At 53.3% G+C, this 18,969-nt stretch overlaps 3 protein-coding genes across 3 annotated transcripts; 2 read left to right on the top strand and 1 right to left on the bottom strand.

Moving 5' to 3' along the window:
- The first annotated feature begins 86 nt into the window (after positions 1-86).
- BDQ94DRAFT_186376 (NADPH cytochrome P450 oxidoreductase family protein) lies at positions 87-2,862 on the top strand. The gene has a single exon (XM_026775133.1). It carries the CDS (start codon positions 400-402, stop codon positions 2,548-2,550), a length of 2,151 nt encoding a protein of 716 aa, XP_026628639.1. The 5' UTR covers positions 87-399; the 3' UTR covers positions 2,551-2,862.
- Positions 2,487-3,824, bottom strand: BDQ94DRAFT_139927 (putative ATP dependent RNA helicase). The gene is made up of 3 exons (XM_026765523.1): positions 3,614-3,824; positions 3,224-3,554; positions 2,487-3,144 (listed from the first exon to the last, which is right to left on the bottom strand). Exons 1-3 carry the CDS (start codon positions 3,685-3,687, stop codon positions 2,938-2,940), a joined length of 612 nt encoding a protein of 203 aa, XP_026628638.1. The 5' UTR covers positions 3,688-3,824; the 3' UTR covers positions 2,487-2,937.
- A 4,286-nt stretch (positions 3,825-8,110) lies between these two features.
- On the top strand, positions 8,111-18,243 carry BDQ94DRAFT_168615 (putative translational activator; the record flags this gene model as incomplete). The annotated part of the gene is made up of 10 exons (XM_026771111.1): positions 8,111-8,231; positions 8,341-10,412; positions 10,475-11,159; positions 11,215-11,409; positions 11,466-15,290; positions 15,348-15,919; positions 15,974-16,527; positions 17,407-17,676; positions 17,807-17,957; positions 18,094-18,243. 10 exons carry the CDS (start codon positions 8,111-8,113, stop codon positions 18,241-18,243), a joined length of 8,595 nt encoding a protein of 2,864 aa, XP_026628637.1.
- Between the last annotated feature and the right edge of the window lie 726 nt (positions 18,244-18,969).

The raw sequence follows: 18,969 nt of genomic DNA, 5'->3' as shown, positions 1-18,969 counted from the left end.
AAAAGATGCCGCCTGTCCCAAATGGGGTAATTTTCCCCTCGGGGAACATTGCCGCTTCTTTCTCCCTGTTCTCTTCTTTGGGATCCCCGAATTCTGTTCCGGTGATTTCTCTTTCTACTTCTGTTTCTGCATCTGCGTCTGGATCTGCTTTCTTGCTCGGGTTGCTGCTTCTTCTCGTGCCTCGTGTCCTTGCGCCGCCCCTGCTACCTCCACTGTGTCGGTCATTGGCGCCAATTCACTCACTCATCGGAAATCATGGTGTCATGGCCTCTCATGGATCGATTTATAGATCCAGCAGCTGCTCTTTCTTCTTCTACTGATCTTCCGACTACAGAGTGACTGATTGACTGACGGGCTGGCTGGTTCTGCTCAGTGCACCTCATCCTCATCCTCATCATTATGACCTCCCCTCTGCCTCCATGGCAGCTATCGCCAGCCCTCTGGCAGGAGCTGACCAAAGCCCTCACCCCCACTGGAGTTGCCGACTATGCCGCCCTGACTCTCCTCGCCATGGCGGGCACAACCTACCTGTCACGCGGCATCCTTTGGGACCAACCAGATCCCTATAACTATCTCTGGTATGAGCGTCCCCAGCTGAAGATGGCCGGTTCCGCCGGTCCCAATGCCCACCAAGAGACCCGCAACATTGCCCAGAAGCTCGAAGAGGCGGACAAGAATATCGTCGTCTTCTGGGGATCACAGTCCGGTACATCCGAGGGCTTTGCCCATCGATTGGCGCGCGAGATCGCCCTCCGCTTCCGCCAGGGTACTCTGACGGCTGATCTATCGGATTATGATCCGGAGAGTATCGCCCAGATTCCTCAGTCCAAGTTGGCGATCTTTATCCTGTCTACGTATGGCGAGGGAGATCCCAGTGATAACACGGCTGAGTTCTGGGACTGGATTCACAAGGCCGAGAATGTCTCTTTGGCCAATGTGAGGTATTGTGCGTTTGGTCTGGGGAATAGCAATTACAAGTTCTACAACCGTGTCGTGGATGTGGTCGTTCAGGCGCTGGATGGTCGAGGCGCAAAGGCTCTCATGCCCGTTGGTAGGGCTAATGACGCCGAGGGCGCCACGCAGGAGGACTTTATTAGCTGGAAAGACGAGCTGTTTGCCATGTTCAAGTCCCAGCTCGGCTTCGAGGAGGGTGAGATGGAGTACCTGCCCACCCTATCCGTCGAGGAAGATGAGTCCCTGGAGCCTATTGATCTGAACCACGGCGAGCCAGATGCCCGTGATGCTAGTAGGGCATCTGCACAATGCTCCCCTGTGCGGCCAGTGACTATCTCCAGTACTCGTGAGCTCTTCCAGGTCTCAGACCGCCACTGCTTGCACATGGAGATGGACCTGTCCAGCGTCCCCGAGTTCACCTACAAGACGGGTGATCACCTCGCCATCTGGCCCAGCAACCCCGACGCAGATGTCGAGCGTCTCCTCCAGGTGTTGGGCCGTACTGCACGCCGCGAGGTGCCCATCTCCATCAAATCTCTGGACCCGGCCACGAAAGTGCGCATCCCAACGCCCACGACCGCGGCAGCCCTCTTCCGCTACTACCTGGAGATCTGTGCTCCCGTGAACCGCGACACGGTACTCGGTCTAGCACAATTCGCACCCACCCCGGAAGCAAAGACATACCTCCTTCAACTAGGCCAGGACAAGACCAGCTACGCCAACTTCCTCAACTGCACCCATGTCACCCTCAGTCGTCTCCTCCAACTCGCCTCCCCAGACAATGCCTGGTCCGCCCTACCCCTATCCTACCTGGTCGAAACCCTCGCCCCCATCCAACCTCGATACTACTCCATCTCCTCCAGCAGCGTGCTCTCGCCCCGCAAACCTTCCATCACCGCCATCGTCTCCACCACGCCAGTCCCCGAGAACCCGGACGAACTCATCCACGGCATCACCTCCAACTACCTCCTCGCATTATCCCAGCACCGCTCATCCCCATCCACCACCCACCCTTACGGCCTTACCTACCACCTCAACGGGCCCAGTAATGCCCTCAACAGCGAGAAGGTCTTCGCCCACCTCCGCAAAAGTAAATTCAAGCTGCCCCGCACCGGAAACACACCCCTCATCATGATCGCCGCGGGCACGGGCCTGGCCCCGTTCCGAGCATTCATCTCCGAGCGCCGCCAGTTGCAGCAGATCGGCCGCGAAGTGGGACAGATGATCCTCTTCTTCGGGTGTCGGCGCCCGGACGAGGATTATATCTATAAGGAGGAGCTGGATGCGTTGCAGGAGGGGCTGGGAGGGAAGTTGCGCATTGAGACGGCGTTTTCGAGGTATGAGAACGAGGGAGTGAAGAGGCAGTATGTACAGGATAAGATTGTCGAGTGTGGGGATGAGGTGGTTAGATTGTTGGTGGAGGAAAGGGCGAACTTGTATATTTGTGGAAGGGCGGGGATGGCTAGAGAGGTTGAGAAGAGGGTTGGGGGGGAGATGTGTAGGGTGAAGGGGTGGGATGAAGGTGATGGACAGTGGAACGAGTGGTGTAAGGGGTTGAAGAAGAGGGGGAAGTGGCAGGAGGATGTTTGGGGTTAGAATCTTCTTCTTGTTCTTTTCTTGATGATCAGTTCCATGAACAAGTTCTGTTGATTTATGTGTCGGAGTTTCATGAGATATATCCATCTATCGAGTTCATATCATATACATCCAGCTTCATCCGCCTTTTTCTTCTTTCATTCACCCAGTCCTTATACATACATACACGCATTTCAGTCATCCATACAAACCCAACCCAATTCAATTCAATCCAATCCAACCAGAAACCTAATTTAATCCCAATTGCCCAATCCTAGTCTAGTCCAGAGCAAGCAAAAAAGCATCTTCCAGAAGGCTAAACCCAATGCACACATCATACATACATACCAACCAAGCAATCCGAACCCAATGATAATAAACATAGACAAGTAACCAGGGACAGGCGAACTACTTCCTCGCCTGAGCGAAAATCACCTGCCACAGACCCAACCACTGCTGCTGTTTATACGACGGCACGCGATGCGGCTCACGGAACGTATTCTGTAGGATCTCGCGCAGTCTCGCGCTCAGCGTCTTCAGCGCGAGCATGGATTTCCAATCTCGCAGGGAGAATCGGATGCGATTGGAGTCGATGGATATGACTCCGGAGTACATCTATAGATTCATATCATTAGCATTGATCATAGGTGGGAGGGTAGTGGTGTATGTGTAAGGGGGAAAGGAGGCAGCGTACTTTAAACTCAGCCTCTCCGCACAACAACGCAATAGCAAAGTCATCCACAGCAGTTGTTTCAAACGCATTATAGTTCTTATTCCGTCCCTGCATGATATGGTAATAGGACACCCATTTTATGGCCGATGCGTCGGCTTGCTTGTTCACGGAGGTCGGGTGCAGCGTGACGGATTGATTGTTGGCGACGTTGCGCCAGCCTTTCCCGTCGCGGGTGAGCAGTTTCGGGTAGAAACTCCAAGCGATGACGGAGTTGACGACTGTGTCGTTGGCGCTGTTGAAGTCGTATTCTTCGGGGATGGTGAAGAAGTTGCGCCGGTTGTTGGATCGGGAGCTTTATTTTTGAGACTTGTTAGTAGTAGTTTTGGTAGGGAGGAGGGGAGGAGGGTGTACCGGTTGAGTAGCGCTTTCTGGGATGGGTCCAAGGTTAATAGACCTGTGTCAGCGATCGATACGATCAGCTGCATTTTAATGTCCTCGATATTGAGCAGTGTTTGCGAGCTGAGGAAGTTCTTGCGGCAAAAGGCGTACTCGCTCACGCCTGGAGTGTTGCGGGCACGCTTCCACGCGCAATAGGCGTTGTATACCGTTAGCAGATCCGAATCACCTATATATTGTTAGTGGCAAGTAATCACTGTGATGGAAAGTACCCACCCTTGCGGAAAGATAGTCGAGCCAGGTCCTTCTGTGTGTTGGAGCCCATCGTGTTCACGAATGGCGACTTGGAGGACAGGATGGCGGCGATGCTGACGGCCGCATCCAAACAGCGGAAGAAGGCGCCGTGGATAATTAACTTGCCAAGGAAAACGTCCAGCGGCAACTTGGCCAGCTGCAGACCCAGAGGCGTTAGATTCTCTGCGTTCGTCAGGGCTTTCACCTCCTTCAGCGAGTCGATCGCCCGGCGGATGTTCTTGGACGACGGCGGATCGAGCGCCTCCAGCAGCGTCGGTTCTACTTCACCCAGTTTGCAGATCTTGACACGCAGCACAAGATCTTGGAGAGACAACCGGAGCATCTCAGGCGTCTGCTGTTCTGCGAGCTACAACTGGTCAGTATTGAATGCTGCAGCCATGGTTGCTACACATACCAGCTTATCGTGGCGATGCTTCGTAAACAGGTGGAAGCAGATACCATTCTGCACACGTCCGGCTCGTCCACGTCGTTGCTTCGCATTGGCGCGCGAAATAAATGTCTCGACGAGCCTAGATAGCTGACGACGTTCATCGAACCTGGGCAAAGTTAGCTAGTTTATTACTCAGCCAGGGCCTCTCTTTCTAACCTCATGCTCTTTTCTTTGCCCGCATCAATCACCGCAGTGATATCCGGGATGGTGATACCTGTCTCTGCGATATTGGTGGCAATAACAATCTTTCTCATACCTTCAGGAGGAACCACGAAAGCTTTCTCCTGATCTTCGCTGGCGATAGATGAGTGCAGCGCATGCACAATCCATCCCTGCTGGAAAGTCGGATCCGACAGGATCTCATCGTTTAGTCGGCGAATCTCCGCCATACCGGGCATGAAGATAAGGATGGCTTTGCTGTAGTGTGTCATGTCAGGCGACGAGGCGATCTGCACAACCAGCCGCTTGATCAGCTGGTAATCCAGGCGATATTCGTCAAAGTTTGCCACGGTCTCTTTGGTTTGCTTAGAATATCCATCAAGCGAAGCCATCAGGCCGCCGGCAGTGTCACCCTGTGCCGTCTCCAGCGCCAATTCATCCGTCTCCTCTTCGACCGTATTGGATTCATTCTCCAGCAACCGGTAGTTGGTCATTTCGATCGCATCCTCTAGGAACTTCATCTCCACAGGGAAAGTCCGACCGGGGATGTTCAGTACAGGAACACCGCCAAGATAAGTGGAGAAGCGCTGGGCCTCGAGTGTGGCCGACATGAGGATTAGCTTCAGGTCGGGCCTCTTTTGCATCAACCGCCTAAGAACGATGAGGAGGAAGTCGCTATCAATCGAACGTTCGTGGACCTCATCGAGAACGACATGGGTGATATCGCGGAAATCTTCAGGGCGCTCAAGCATTCGCACTACCACTCCGGTAGTCCTGCCAGGGTCAGCTGGTTCTCAAATTCACAGAGGCAAGAACATACGCGAACACAAGTCTCGTAGCTTGGCTGACTTTGCTTTCCAGTCGGACAGCAAAGCCAATGAGTGAGCGCGCCGTTCCCACATCGTTCTTATTCTCGCCTAGTTCTTCGCTCACTCTTCGGGCAAGGGAGATAGCGGAGATCCTGCGAGGCTCGGTCACGTAGATCTTGCACGGTCGGCCTTGCTTCATTTCATGCTCCAAGATAAACGAAGGTATCTGCGTACTTTTACCGCTTCCTGTTTCACTGCAGATGATAAGTGCACGATGTGTGTCAAGAGTATTGAGAATCTCGTCGCGGAAATTCCAGATGGGCAGGTTCATCCTTCCCTGAGCCATGTATTGGAATGAGGCCGTAGACGACTTTTCTGTCCAGATCCGAGTCAACTCCTCGTCAGGCTCAGAGCTGTCCTTTACGCTGGCTCCCCGTACCGGAGATTCCGGCTTGCTAGAAGTTCCGTTTCGCTTCCGGAAATTATGTGACAAGACAACATCATCTTCAAACGCCCCATGGTTGTCCTGAATAAGTTTCTTCAGATCCTTGACGGTCTGCTTGTCAGCTTCGTCTTCCTGCAACTTCTTCGCATTCGCAAACTCTGTCCAAAGCTCTCGCCACACCGCTGGAAGGCGCAGGTATGCTTTGCCTTCTTTGGAGTTCTGTGAGAATAGGATGAAAAGAGCAAGAGTCGAAACGAAGGATTCCGCTTGCTGGGAGTTTGGAGTTGCCACCGAGTCCATCGAGACGAATGTCGCGTAAGCGTTCGAGTTATGCGTGGTAGTGTCCCAGGCAAAAGGGAAGGGAACCTCCTGAGGTTTGGACCATCTTACTTCAAGAGCTTGTCTATTCGAATGCGACGAAGCAGACATATCCTTGAACGTGATCTTGCAACCCGTATCCCTGCCCAGATGACTTAGTCGCCGTTCATCTCCAGCTCCTCTGCGAGACATACCTTGCTTTGCATGTTTCTTCTAGCACTCGTCGGGGGCTAAGTCCAGTCCATTTCCCGAAATCGCGCATCTTAACAGAAGCCTTTTGTAACTCTTCTGTTATCACACCGAGCTCCAGGACAGGCTCCTCATCTTGGAACATGTCCCCTAACAAATCCGTAGCCTCTTCATTGTCAAGAGGCTGTGCGCCGTTCTCCGGTGTCACTTTCGTTTCCTCCGATTGCTCTGCATCTTCAGCTTCTTCTGAAACAGGCTTCTCTTCGGGCTGTGAGCGCCGGACAAAAGCCGCCTCTTTGCGCAGATCGTCGAGTTTCTCTCTCCACTTGTATTCGGCCTCATGCTGGTCAAACAGCACATCATTTTCAATGCTGGTAATTTTGCGTTGCAACCTCGCAATCTGAGGGTCTTGCTCGGCTTCAGCAGGCTTACGGCCTCCCTTCTTGCCCTTCTTGGGTTGGTCGAACAGCTCCGGTCGCAGGCCATACAGACGAGTCTGCAAGTCCAGATACTTTGGGATGAGTGTGTCAGGGTCAAGGGAGCTGTCCGAGTCGTAGGGACTCGACTGAAGGGTAGGGCTCGGCTCCTTTACAGGGCTTTTGGGTTTTTTCACTTTGCTATTATCTGGGCCCAGATTCGGGGTGGAGGATTGTGATGGCTCACGATCTGATGTCAGTCAGGTTAGCCATCCAATCCTTACGGGATACCAGGCATCTAAGATTACCATTTATCCAAGAGATATGTCTATCCAACTCATTGCGCTGCTGCGCATTTGTCTGCATGTAAGAAGGCAACTCCTTGGGGGTGCAATGCAAGGCGAGCCAGTCTAGGGCCTCATCCAGGTTGCAAACCACCTCCCTATTGGATGTGGCAAAATTACCAGAAAAGTAGAGAAGCATATGCTTCAGAGCCTCGTTTACTTTCTCCTCCGGGAAGCCGAGTTTAAGCAGGGTTTCCTTCAATGTCCAGAGTCTCATATATAGTTCCTCCTCCGAGACAGTTTTCTTCTGGCCTCCCGAATCCCGTCCAGGTAGCGGGCTGAGCTCTCGCTCCTCCGTTTCGACCAGGTGCATGATATTCTGCAGAACCTCAGTGGGGAACCACTCCAGCAGGTTTATAGAGACAGCTTGTTGCCGGAATACTCTGCGTTCGGTCTCCAATTTGGTGACTTGCCGGGCGGCATCATTTCTGCACTTGGAAGCATATTTCTCAACCAAGAGCTGAAGTTCAGCTTCCTCCAAGTGTTTCTCGAGTTCCTCGGGAGTATAGTTCTGTAATGAGGGGGCTTCGTTTTTGGAGTCTACTGCAGGTTGCTTTCCCTCGACGGGCGTTGGACGATCGCTTTCGGATACGGACACGGACTTTGAGTCTGCTGTGGAGACTGGGGTTGAGGATTCAGTAGGCTTGGGCTTAGATGGCACGGAAACCGTGGCAAATCCTCGAGCGGGATTGGAGGCGGGCTTCTTCTTTTTCCTGTTGTTAGGTGGCATGGTGGTGAGATCGAAGGAGGGGAAGGCGGGCTGCAAGGTTTCCCGCCGGGGCGGACAAGGAGAAGTCTCTAACGATAGAAAGTGAGAAAGGCGATGTCTATGATCATTAGTGAAATCTTCGGGGAAAGAGTGAGCAAAACGGAAAGAGTTGAGTTAAGTTGATGATGGAAGAAATTGGCGAGATACTTCGTCATGGAGGAGAGGACTGGCGGGTCCTCCAAAGACAAGACTCCCAGCAAGAAGGCAAGGCGGCGGAGCTTCCCCCACAACGCCGCAAAACTTTTATGACAACATCCGCGGCCCCATTCGTGCCCATTGCTCCTCACGCCGGGCATGCTTCAGGCCACCTAGACTATCATGGACGATTTTCCATGGGATCAGGTGGAATCAGGGGACCTGGGGAGTCTGCAGGTCGTTCTCTTCTCCAGTTCGACTGCTCGCAGAACTCGCGCTCTCCAGGACCTCCGTGACAGAATCGGTGCGTGAAGAATCTCTGCCTGTCCAAAGCCCCTCTCTCTCTGTGCTGCCTCTCACTTCCAAATGTGATACTCTCGTGCTCTTGTGCTCACCATCTATCCACCAAACAGGATCTAGCTTACAACCTCAAACCTACCAGCCTATAATTGGCCTTCTCTTTAAGACTTACCCTCGCTACGTCGATCGTCCCTCGCGGCAGGCCGTTCAGCAATGTCTCCGCTCGCTTCTCAAGGCACCCGTCCCGACCGACGACCTGAAATACCTCACCCAGAAATTGCAGGTTGAGGCTGCTAAACCTGGCCTGGCGCCTGGTCCAGCCCTTGTATTGTTGGAATGGTGCTCGGTGGTGCTTCAGATCCTGGGAGGAGACCCCGAGACGCCTCTGTCTGCCGTTCTGGATACCATTGCGGTCGATGCAAAGGCCCTGGAAATCTGTCTGGCCTCCAACCCGAGACCAGCAGTGAAGGCTTCTGCCCTCCGGGTTACGAGACGTGCTCTACGCGCTGCATTTTCCTCCACTGCTTGGGGTGAGGATGCTGTTCGTGAATCCGTCCGCCGGTTGACCAGCGACTCGGCTACTGGCCAGAAGAACGCACCTTTCCTGGGCGTCATCTCCGGCGTCTGCGCGCGTCTTCCCGCCAAAAAGCCAATCTTGGAAGGGGAGAAGAAGGCAATCCTTTCATTCTACGTCAAGGAACTGGCTGGCGCGAGATCCGCGCCTCCGGCTCACATCGCCGATGCATTGGGCGACTTTTTCGTCTCTTTCCTTAGTTACGATGACCTCACTACCGAGTTGATCCCACCCTTTGAAAAAGCCATGTTGCGCTCTCCCGAGGTCGTGTTCAATGGTTTGTTGCCTTCGCTGTGCGCTTCTTTGCCGGAGGAGATCGATATGTCCGAGCTTTTGCATTCGCGGCTGTTGAAGCACCTGTTGTCAAGCATGAAGTCGAACAATCCAGCCATTAGACAGGGTGCCGTTCGCTCATTCGAGTCCCTGCTCGCAAAATCCAAGGATCAGGCCTTGCTCACGAAGATCACGAGCGAAGTCGTCGGTCCTCTGAAGACCCAGAAGATCACCAACCCGGAACAGCGTGCTGTGTACGCTCAAGCGGTCGCTGCGATATTGCCTTCGGCCGATCTTTCGAAGGACGTGGTACAAGGCTTTGTTCCTGTTTTCTCCAGGGAATCCAACGAGGCCGCTCTGGAACAGGAAATCAAATCATTCTGCAAGCACCTGGCTTTCCTTGTCCAGTCTCAGGTGAAGGTCAGCGACGACGTCATCAACGCCATTGTGAAAGGATCTTCCGATAAGCGTGTTCCGTTCAAAAAGCTCTGGCAGCTCAATGTCGGAGAGATCATGTGGCAAGCCGAACCTGCGACGCTGGCAAGCACTGACGTCGAGCCGCTTGTGAACAAATTTCTCAGCAAGATGAAAGAGCTGTACAATGAGGTTGTCGCCAACCCTCTTCCCTCTGCTCAGGGTGGCTCTCTGTCAACTGCCTATGTGTACCTGGCCCTTCTGGATCGCTCTTCCTCACTGCAGAGCTTCGACAAGTCTGCATGGGAGGAAACCGTAGCTCAGTCAATGGTGTTCAGCCCGAAGCCGTCTTTCCTCCTGAATCCTAAGGCCTATTCAAAGTTGGTCACCCAAACCGAAATTCAGTGGGCCGTGCGCGCACTTGCTGCGGTCACTACCGGTTCGAAGTTCGAAAAGGCTGAGGATGCAGCCAAGACCGCGTGGGCCCAGGCATTCATCTATAATATCGCCGCCCCTGGTCTTCACACCAGTTTCCGGGATGGAGCTGCTCGGACGTTGTCAGAGATTCATTTGAAGGATGTGGCAGGTATGGGCCGGACAGTTACAAGTGCTCTGTGGTCCTGGATACTTTCCTTTAGAACTGGCGAGAAAGAATCTGCCTCGGTCTCTGCAGGACCAGAAAGCGAAAGGTTTCTCCATCTCGTTGTAAAGGCTCTGTGCCCTCCTGCTTCTAGTGTGCAGGAAGTAGACCACGTCACAGCTTCTCTGAAAGACCAACTCGTTGAGCTGCTGATCCTGTGTCGTCCCGAGCTTATTCCCAACGCATCCTGGATTTCGTCTTGCTTAAGGACCGGCATTGACCCCGGTAACCTTGTGCGCGAATTTCCCGAAAAGTGCATGGAGCAGCTGACTCGTCTGCATGAGGTATGTCGTGTGCCTATACTTCTCAAACGCAACTCAGAAAGTCCAAACTAATACTTTCTCAGGACCCTATTCAGTCGAAGATCCCCCAAATCGATGCCGCAATCTGGAGTGCTGCGGGTGAGTTGGCATTCGTAGCACCTGATGCTATGGTTCCCCGACTGGTTGGCCAGATCCAAGACGACCTAGATACTTCGCGGCTGTCCCAATTCACGGCAACCGATGTCGCTATCGCCCGTACACCAGAGGGAACCATGTTCGTCGACGTGCTCAGCACGAAGTCGAAGCAGTCGAACTTTGATAAGAACACTAAAGACTACGACATCCTGAAGTGGGAGGAGGAACTACGGTCACAGTTGGCTGATAAGAAGGGCCAGAAGCAGAAGAAGCTTACTGCGGAAGAGCAGTCCAAGGTCAAGGCCCAACTTGCCAAGGAGTCCAAGATCCGCGAGGAAGTCCTCCAGGTGATCAAGAAGATCGAAAGGGGATGTGGAATCATCCAGGGTCTCGCGGACGGGCCTGCCATCGACGCGGACGGCTGGATCAACCCTGCCGTGAGCTCCTTGCTCTCTTTGACCGAAGCCGGTGCGGGCCTGTACGCTGGTGATGTTGTATCCAAAGCGTACGTCAAGTGTGCTGAGAAGTTGTCCTCACGTCTCGGGCCGTTGCGGCCTTTCGTGGGTATTGCAACGCTTCGAGCTATTGGCAAGAGCTACCTGCCTCCGCAAATGGAAGCAGAGGCACTTGGACGTATGTTATTTTGATGTTCTGGCTATGTGGGAAGCTTACACTAACTGATCGGCAGAGCTCGTGACGAGAATCCTTTATCGCTTGCGTTTTGCTTCCGAGCAACGTCCTTTCGAGAGCACATCTCTGGCCTACGTTCTACCCTTGATCTTCTTGGTACTCAGCAAGAACGGAGTCGATGAACAAAAAGGGGACGAAGAGGGCGAGCAAGTCCTCCTTGCCTTGGAAGTCTTGTCCTTCCATTCGGGCTCTTGTGAGTTACCCAACAATTGAGGGAATGTGTCTCAAGGCTAATACATGGTTAATTAGTTGCCGACGAACGTCTTCCTCGTGTTGAAGTCCTGAAGATCTTGCTTGCATCGATGCAGAAGTACACTCAACACTACAAGCTTATCAAGGATACCCTGTTCGATGTTTGCAGGTGCATCTCCCCCAATATCACCAAGGATGAGCTGGACGTTCTTCTCAAGGGCACAATTGTTACGGATGTGTCTGTACGTACCTCGGTGTTGCAGGTCATCGAAGCTGAGATTGACCTGACGGACCTCGACTTCTCCGAACACATCTGGCTGGAATGCCATGACCACGTGGAGGAGAATGCTGAGATTGCCGAGAACATTTGGGAAGAAAACGCCCTGGAAGTCGACGAGTCCTCTTATGAGAAGATCATCCCCTACCTCTCCTCAAAAGATGCACAGCTTCGTGGTGCTGGCGCTCGCGCGTTGGCTCATGCCGTTGAGGTGAACCCTTCGATGTTTGACCAGATCATTTCCGAATTGCAGTCCAAATACACGGTTGAGATTCAGCCTAAGGTGCCCGAGAAAGATAGCTACGGTATGCCCAAGAAGATGGATGTCACGGACCATTGGGAGCTACGCAGCGGTATCGCGCTCACTTTTGGAGCTATGACAAATCTTTTTGAAGGCGAGCAGATCGTCTCCTTCCTCCGGTTCTTGATTGAAAGAGGTCCTCTTATCGACAAGAGTCCCGCCGTCCGCGCACAGATGGCCGAGAGTGGCAGATCTGTCATTGCTGCCCGTGGGCAACAGAAGGTCGAGGAATTGATGAAGCTCTTGAAGACAACTTTGGAGACCTCCGACAAAGGAAGTGAGACCTCTGATCTTCTGAACGAGGCTGTTGTTGTCTTGTATGGATCCTTGGCCCAGCATCTCAAAGCGGACGATCCGCGTCTGCAGACAGTCATCAAGAGACTACTGGACACTCTCCCTACTCCTTCGGAAAGTGTGCAGTCTGCCGTTTCGGGATGTCTGCCGCCTCTGATCCGCCTCTCGCGCCCTCAGAGTGGTGAGTACGTCCAAGAAATGCTGGATCAGCTGCTGCAGTCCAAGAAATATGCTACACAGCGTGGCGCGGCTTATGGACTTGCTGGTATCGTCAGTGGTAGGGGTGTTGTCACCCTACGAGAGTTCCAAGTCATGTCCCATCTGCGTGATGCCACTGAGAACAAGAAGGAACCCCATCAGAGACAAGGTGCACTGTTGGCATATGAGCTGTTTGCCGCCATCTTGGGACGGACCTTCGAGCCATATGTTATCCAGATTGTTCCCCAGCTTCTGGCCGGTTTCGGTGATGTCAACCCTGACGTCCGTGCTGCCTGCCTTGATGCAGCAAAGGCTTGCTTCTCGAATCTTAGCTCGTATGGTGTCAAGCAAATCCTTCCCACCCTTCTCGATGGTCTTGATGACACACAATGGCGCAGTCAGAAGGGAGCCTGTGATCTCCTGGGAGCGATGGCCTACCTTGATCCCCAACAACTCGCCGCAAGCCTTCCGGACATCATCCCTCCGCTCACTGTGGTCCTCAATGATACCCACAAAGAAGTGCGCAATGCTGCAAACCGCAGTCTTCAGCGATTCGGTGAAGTCATCAGCAACCCTGAAGTCAAGAGCTTGGTCAATGTACTTCTGAAGGCGCTCAGCGACCCCACCAAGTACACCGATGAGGCCCTGGATGCCCTCATCAAGGTGTCCTTCGTCCACTATCTGGATGCGCCGTCCTTGGCTCTTGTTGTTCGCATTCTTGAGCGTGGTCTTGGCGACAGGTCGAACACGAAACGTAAATCTGCTCAGATCATTGGCAGCTTGGCTCACCTTACAGAGCGCAAGGACCTCACATCCCATCTGCCAATCATTGTTTCCGGCTTGCAACTGGCTATTGTCGACCCTGTGCCGACTACTCGTGCGACCGCCTCCAAGGCTCTCGGTTCCCTTATCGAAAAGCTTGGAGAGGACGCTCTTCCCGACCTCATTCCCAACCTTATGTCTACGCTCAAGTCGGATACCGGAGCCGGCGACAGACTGGGATCTGCTCAAGCTCTTTCGGAGGTTCTGGCAGGTCTGGGTACAACCAGACTCGAGGAGACGCTGCCTACTATCTTACAGAATGTGTCCAGTTCCAAGGCCTCTGTTCGCGAAGGTTTCATGACGCTCTTTATCTTCCTTCCCGCCTGCTTCGGAAACAGTTTCGCCGCCTATCTCAGCAAAATCATTCCTCCTATCCTTGCCGGTTTGGCTGACGACGTCGAATCTATTCGTGAGACCTCTCTCAAGGCGGGTCGCTTGCTTGTCAAAAACTTCTCCTCCAAGGCCATTGATCTCCTTCTGCCAGAGCTTGAGCGCGGTCTTGCGGATGACAATTACCGCATCAGATTGAGCTCCGTCGAGCTGGTTGGCGATCTTCTTTTCAGTCTCACCGGTATCACAGCCAAGACTGATGCAGAGGAGGAAGAGGAAGAAGCGGCTCAAGCTGGGCAGTCGCTGCTGGAGGTTCTTGGAGAGGAGAGAAGGGACAAGGTCTTGTCGGCACTGTTCATCTGCCGCTGCGATACTTCGGGTATGGTCAAGACCGCTGCTATGGCTGTCTGGAAGTCACTTGTTGCTTCTCCTAAGACGCTTAAGGATATGGTTCCGACTCTGTCTCAACTCATTATTCGCCGTCTCGGTTCCTCCAACATGGAGCATAAGGTCATTGCTAGCAACGCGCTTGGAGACCTTATCAAGAAGGCTGGCGAGTCGGTTCTCTCTGCTCTGCTTCCCTCTCTCGAGGAAGGTCTCCAGACTTCGCCCGACGTGGATGTCAAGCAAGGTATCTGCATTGCTTTGAGAGAACTCATTACTTCCGCCTCCGCCGAGGCCCTTGAGGATTACGAGAAGGTTCTTATCTCGACTGTTCGGGTGGCCCTCGTTGACAATGACGAGGATGTCCGCGAGGCTGCAGCCGAGGCTTTCGACGCCCTGCAACAGATCTTGGGCAAGAAGGCAGTGGACCAGGTCCTGCCTCATCTCTTGCTTCTTCTGAGAAACAACGAGGATGCAGAGCAGGCGTTGTCGGCACTGTTGACTCTCCTCACGGAGCAGACCCGCGCGAACATCATCCTCCCCAACCTTATCCCGACACTCCTCACGTCTCCCATTTCCACCTTCAACGCTAAGGCTCTTGCTTCCCTGGCTGAAGTCGCCGGCTCTGCCATGACCCGCAAACTGCCTACAATCCTCAACTCTTTGGTGGACGAGATTGTGTCTACTGAGGACGAGGCTCACCGCGAAGAACTTGGCAGTGCCTTTGACACGATCCTGGTTTCGGTGGATGAGTACGATGGCTTGAATGTCATGATGAACGTCATGATAACTCTGATGAAGCACGATGACCATCACCGTCGTGCTACCGCGGCTATTCATCTCAACAATTTCTTCTCGAATGCGGAGATCGACTACTCCAGGTACCACCAGGATCTGATCCGTGTCCTGCTCATCTCCTTCGATGACAGAGACAAGGATGTCGTCAAGGCCGCGTGGACGGCTCTCAGTGGACTCACGAAGCATCTGCGCAAAGAAGAAATGGAAGTCCTTACCATTTCCACTCGCCAGACCTTGCGGAGTGTTGGAGTTCCGGGTGCCAACCTTCCTGGCTTCAGCTTGCCCAAGGGTATCACAGCCATTCTGCCTATCTTCTTGCAAGGTCTTCTGAACGGCAGCGTCGAGCAGCGTACGCAGGCAGCTCTCGCCATCGGCGACATCATCGATCGCACTGGCGCAGACTCTCTGAAGCTGTTCGTGACCCAGATCACTGGTCCCCTCATTCGTGTTGTGTCCGAGCGATCGGTGGATATTAAATGTAAGCTGCTTTCTACAATTTCACTGAAAATTATATTATACTAATTGACTACACTAGGCGCTATCTTCTTCACCCTCAACAAGCTTCTGGAGAAGATACCCCTCGCTGTCAAGCCGTTCTTGCCACAGCTTCAACGAACCTTCGCGCGTGGTTTGGCTGATGCATCCAGCGAGACTCTGCGTAACAGGGCCGCCAAGGGTCTTGGTATCCTGATCACCCTGACACCCCGTGTTGACCCTCTCATTGCGGAGCTTATCACGGGTACCAAGACGGAAGACGTCGGTGTGAGAAACGCAATGATGAAGGCACTTCAAGAGGTGGTGGGCAAGGCCGGCGCTAACATGAGCGAGGCGTCGAAGAACGCCATTCTCGCTCTTATTGACGACGATGCCAGTGACCAAACGGATGCTGTCGCTATTACAAACGCGAAGTTGCTTGGTGCACTGGTGAAGGTCCTCCCGGCCGCCACTGCTGGCCCGCTGATCAAGAACCGGGTCCTCACGGCCACACCTTCTCACGCATCGATTCTGGGTCTCAACGCCCTGCTGGTTGAGTCTCCGTCGTCCTTGACCGAGCACTTCTCCGCGGAGACTCAGGCTCTGATCTGCCAGGGTGTCACGAACAAGGATGTAAGTACTTATGTTTGGGGTTTTTTTTTGAGAAGTGATGCTAATCCTAAGTAGCCCTTTATTTCCGACAACAGCGTCCTCGCTGCCGGAAAGTACCTCCTGATCGAGGATGAACACCGCAACTTCGAAGACAACAAGGCCATTTTTGAGGCCTTGGCGCCTTGCATTCAGCCCGGTACGCCGTCTGATACGCGGCGGTTGTCTCTGGTGGTGATGCGCACGGTCAGCCGGCTTCACCCCGAGTTGGCTCGGCCTCATCTGGCCCTCTTGGCGCCACCTATCTTCGCCAGCGTTCGCGACGTGGTCATCCCTGTCAAGCTGGCGGCTGAGGCAGCATTCCTGGCGATCTTCTCTGTGGAGGAGTCCGAAGGCGCAGTGTTCGAGAAGTACATGACCGGACCCGGAGCTGCGCTGCCACCGGGACCCAAGCGGAGCATGTCGGACTACTTCAAGCGTGTCGCGCTCCGTCTTGCCGCCCAGGCCCGCGAGCGCAAGGAAGCGGAAGGTGGACAAGGAGGGCTGGGATTGTCCAATGATGAGGTAGAGGATGAAAGGGAATTGTGGAGCATTGGAAAGGTTGATCTCGGGGATGGGTCGTTTGGGGATGAGTAAGTGGTGTCGAGGTGGGCTAGACTGAGATGATTTAGATCTACTAGCTCTCTTATCTGCTACTATCTATACCCTTCTGTTGATGTGGGTGAAAGAGTTGGGGTGATATTGTGTGTCCAACTTCCAACGAGGAAAAGAAAAGCATGTTGATACATATTATGAGATGAGCAATGCATTTGTTTTGAGTTTCCGCAGATTTTCCATGGTCGGTTTTGATGTCAGCCTCAGTCATCCATACGTAACTGATACAACACAAGTACAACAGTTAGAGATCACGTGGAACATCCGGAATGGCGCATCTGCCCGAATTGGTCCACCGCCGAGCGACGGATAGAAGATTGAGTCGTGCGCTGAGAAGTTGAACCTTCAGGAAAAAGTAACAATGTAGATAGTAAATCCAGTCCAGATCACGTTCCAAACAACCCAGCATCTGTAGCATTGCTCCAGCCAAATGCTGTAATGCGCCGTTGCGGCTCCCGGCGGTGTTCCCCGGATCGGGACAAGCGTCTGGGGCACGAACCCTAACAGAGGGTTTTGCTGGTCTCGCTTAGCAGACACAACCGCTTAGCTAATCAGCCGCCGTATCTCAAACTCCTCGCCCTGGGAATTCTACCCGTCGACGAGTGCAACGAACATCATCCGCCAACGACCGTCGATACGCCGACATCAAGATGTGAGTCCATCTTCAGCTCTTGATTTTTGCTGCATCAAGGGGGGGAAATACTGTTCGTCGCTGGACTGTATATCCTCCCCCTCTTCCCCCGTTCAGACGCCCCGGATTCGCCTCCAGATGGCACTTTTTCGTGTCATACGCAGCAGCAACCCCCCGATCGGTTTGGACTTCATGCTGACCGACTGCTTTTTTTTGCACCACACAGGGTCAACCTTCGCACCCAGAAGCGCCTCGCCGCCTCCGTGGTGGGCTGCGGCAAGCGCAAGATTTGGCTCGACCCCAATGAGATGAATGAGATCTCCAACGCCAACTCCCGCCAGACCATCCGCAAGCTCGTCAGCGATGGCCTCATCATCCGCAAGCCCGTCACCATGCACTCCCGCTCCCGTGCCCGTGAGCTCGCCGCCGCCCGCCGCATCGGCAGACACCGTGGTCTGGGTAAGCGCAAGGGTACCAAGGAGGCTCGTATGCCCAGGTATGCTCATTGTCCAATCCCTTTGAGTGCCATTGCAAGGATTTTCTCGGTCGCCCACGACTATCAGCGAGATGCCATATGCGAAGGAAAATGATGAAATGGATGTGTGCTGATGGATATCGGATTAAAGCCAGATCCTCTGGATGCGCCGCATGCGTATTCTCCGTCGCCTGCTCGTCCGCTACCGTGCCTCCGGCAAGATCGACAAGCACCTGTACCACGAGCTCTACCACCTGAGCAAGGGTAACACCTTCAAGCACAAGCGTTCCCTCATCGAGCACGTAAGTTTCGCCGCCATTTGCTTTTTTTTGATGAAATCGCTATACCCTCGAGACTACGAAACGGAACGAGTGTATACGGTCTTCTGTTGGGAAGATGAGGAAATAGGGGCTAACATGATCTCTTTCCGTACTACAGATCCAGAAGGCCAAGGCTGAGCGTCACCGTGAGCGCGTCCTCAAGGAGGAGATGGATGCTAAGCGTGCCAAGAACAAGGCTCTCCGTGAGAGACGTCTGGAGCGCAAGGAGGCCAAGCAGAACGCCCTCATTGCTGAGGCTCAGGAGTAAATTTCCTCAGCTAAGGAACTTGGGCGGTGCGGAGGTTGAAACGGGGGAGGGAATCGATCAGCCCACGGACTCTGATCGACCACTCCGTGTTCGTTGCAGGTCTGGCTCGGTGGCTCGATTCATCCGGGACGGGGTTGTTTGGATCGTATCGGGAGCCTGGAACAGGGTTGGGGATCAAGGATATGCACCATCATCACCATCATCGTCATCCCCGTCTCTTCCTCTTCACGGGGAAGAGCATGTGAAAGGACCACGCAAAAAAAAGGAAAAAGACCTAACTGTTAAAGCAAAACAATGGCATGGCGCTTTGTGTGATACGAAATTTCCAATTTTTTTTACTATTTCTTCATCCTTTCGCCAACTCTTTCCTTCCTTGACCGTGAAAATCGCCTTTGAACTGCTATTCGATATTAAAATCCAGCCAACTCCCGCCCGGATATATCTGTCCCTCTGCTGCTTTCTCCCCAAGCACACGCTGCTTTTTCTTTCCTCTTTTTCCTCTGCACTGAACATGTAATGTCGTAACGCACATCCTGAATATCATTCCGAGGGTTAACACAATAGTCGGTTCCTTGTAATGGTCTAGAATGTTACTTGTTGTAGTTTAGGTTGCATACATAAACTATTGAAAATGCAGCCAAAACCCCCCCTCTCTCCTTCGTATTACGTCAAACCAAGCCCACCCCTCACATTCAGCCTGGGAATGAATAAAGTAAATCATCCCCA

The sequence above is a fragment of the Aspergillus welwitschiae genome (assembly GCF_003344945.1).
Source record: "Aspergillus welwitschiae strain CBS 139.54b unplaced genomic scaffold BDQ94scaffold_9, whole genome shotgun sequence".
NCBI lineage: Eukaryota > Fungi > Ascomycota > Eurotiomycetes > Eurotiales > Aspergillaceae > Aspergillus > Aspergillus welwitschiae.
Note: the sequence above shows the minus strand (reverse complement) of the source record. Positions and strands in the feature narration are given on the sequence as shown.

Coding starts and splice junctions, on each gene's coding strand:
- BDQ94DRAFT_139927 (XM_026765523.1), bottom strand. CDS start 3,687: ATGCAGCTGATCGTATCGATCGCTGACACAGGTCTATTAACCTTGGAC. Junction 3,555..3,613: donor CAGAAAGCGCTACTCAACCG/GTACACCCTCCT, acceptor TCAAAAATAAAG/CTCCCGATCCAACAACCGGC. Junction 3,145..3,223: donor GCGGAGAGGCTGAGTTTAAA/GTACGCTGCCTC, acceptor ATGAATCTATAG/ATGTACTCCGGAGTCATATC.
- BDQ94DRAFT_186376 (XM_026775133.1), top strand. CDS start 400: ATGACCTCCCCTCTGCCTCCATGGCAGCTATCGCCAGCCCTCTGGCAG.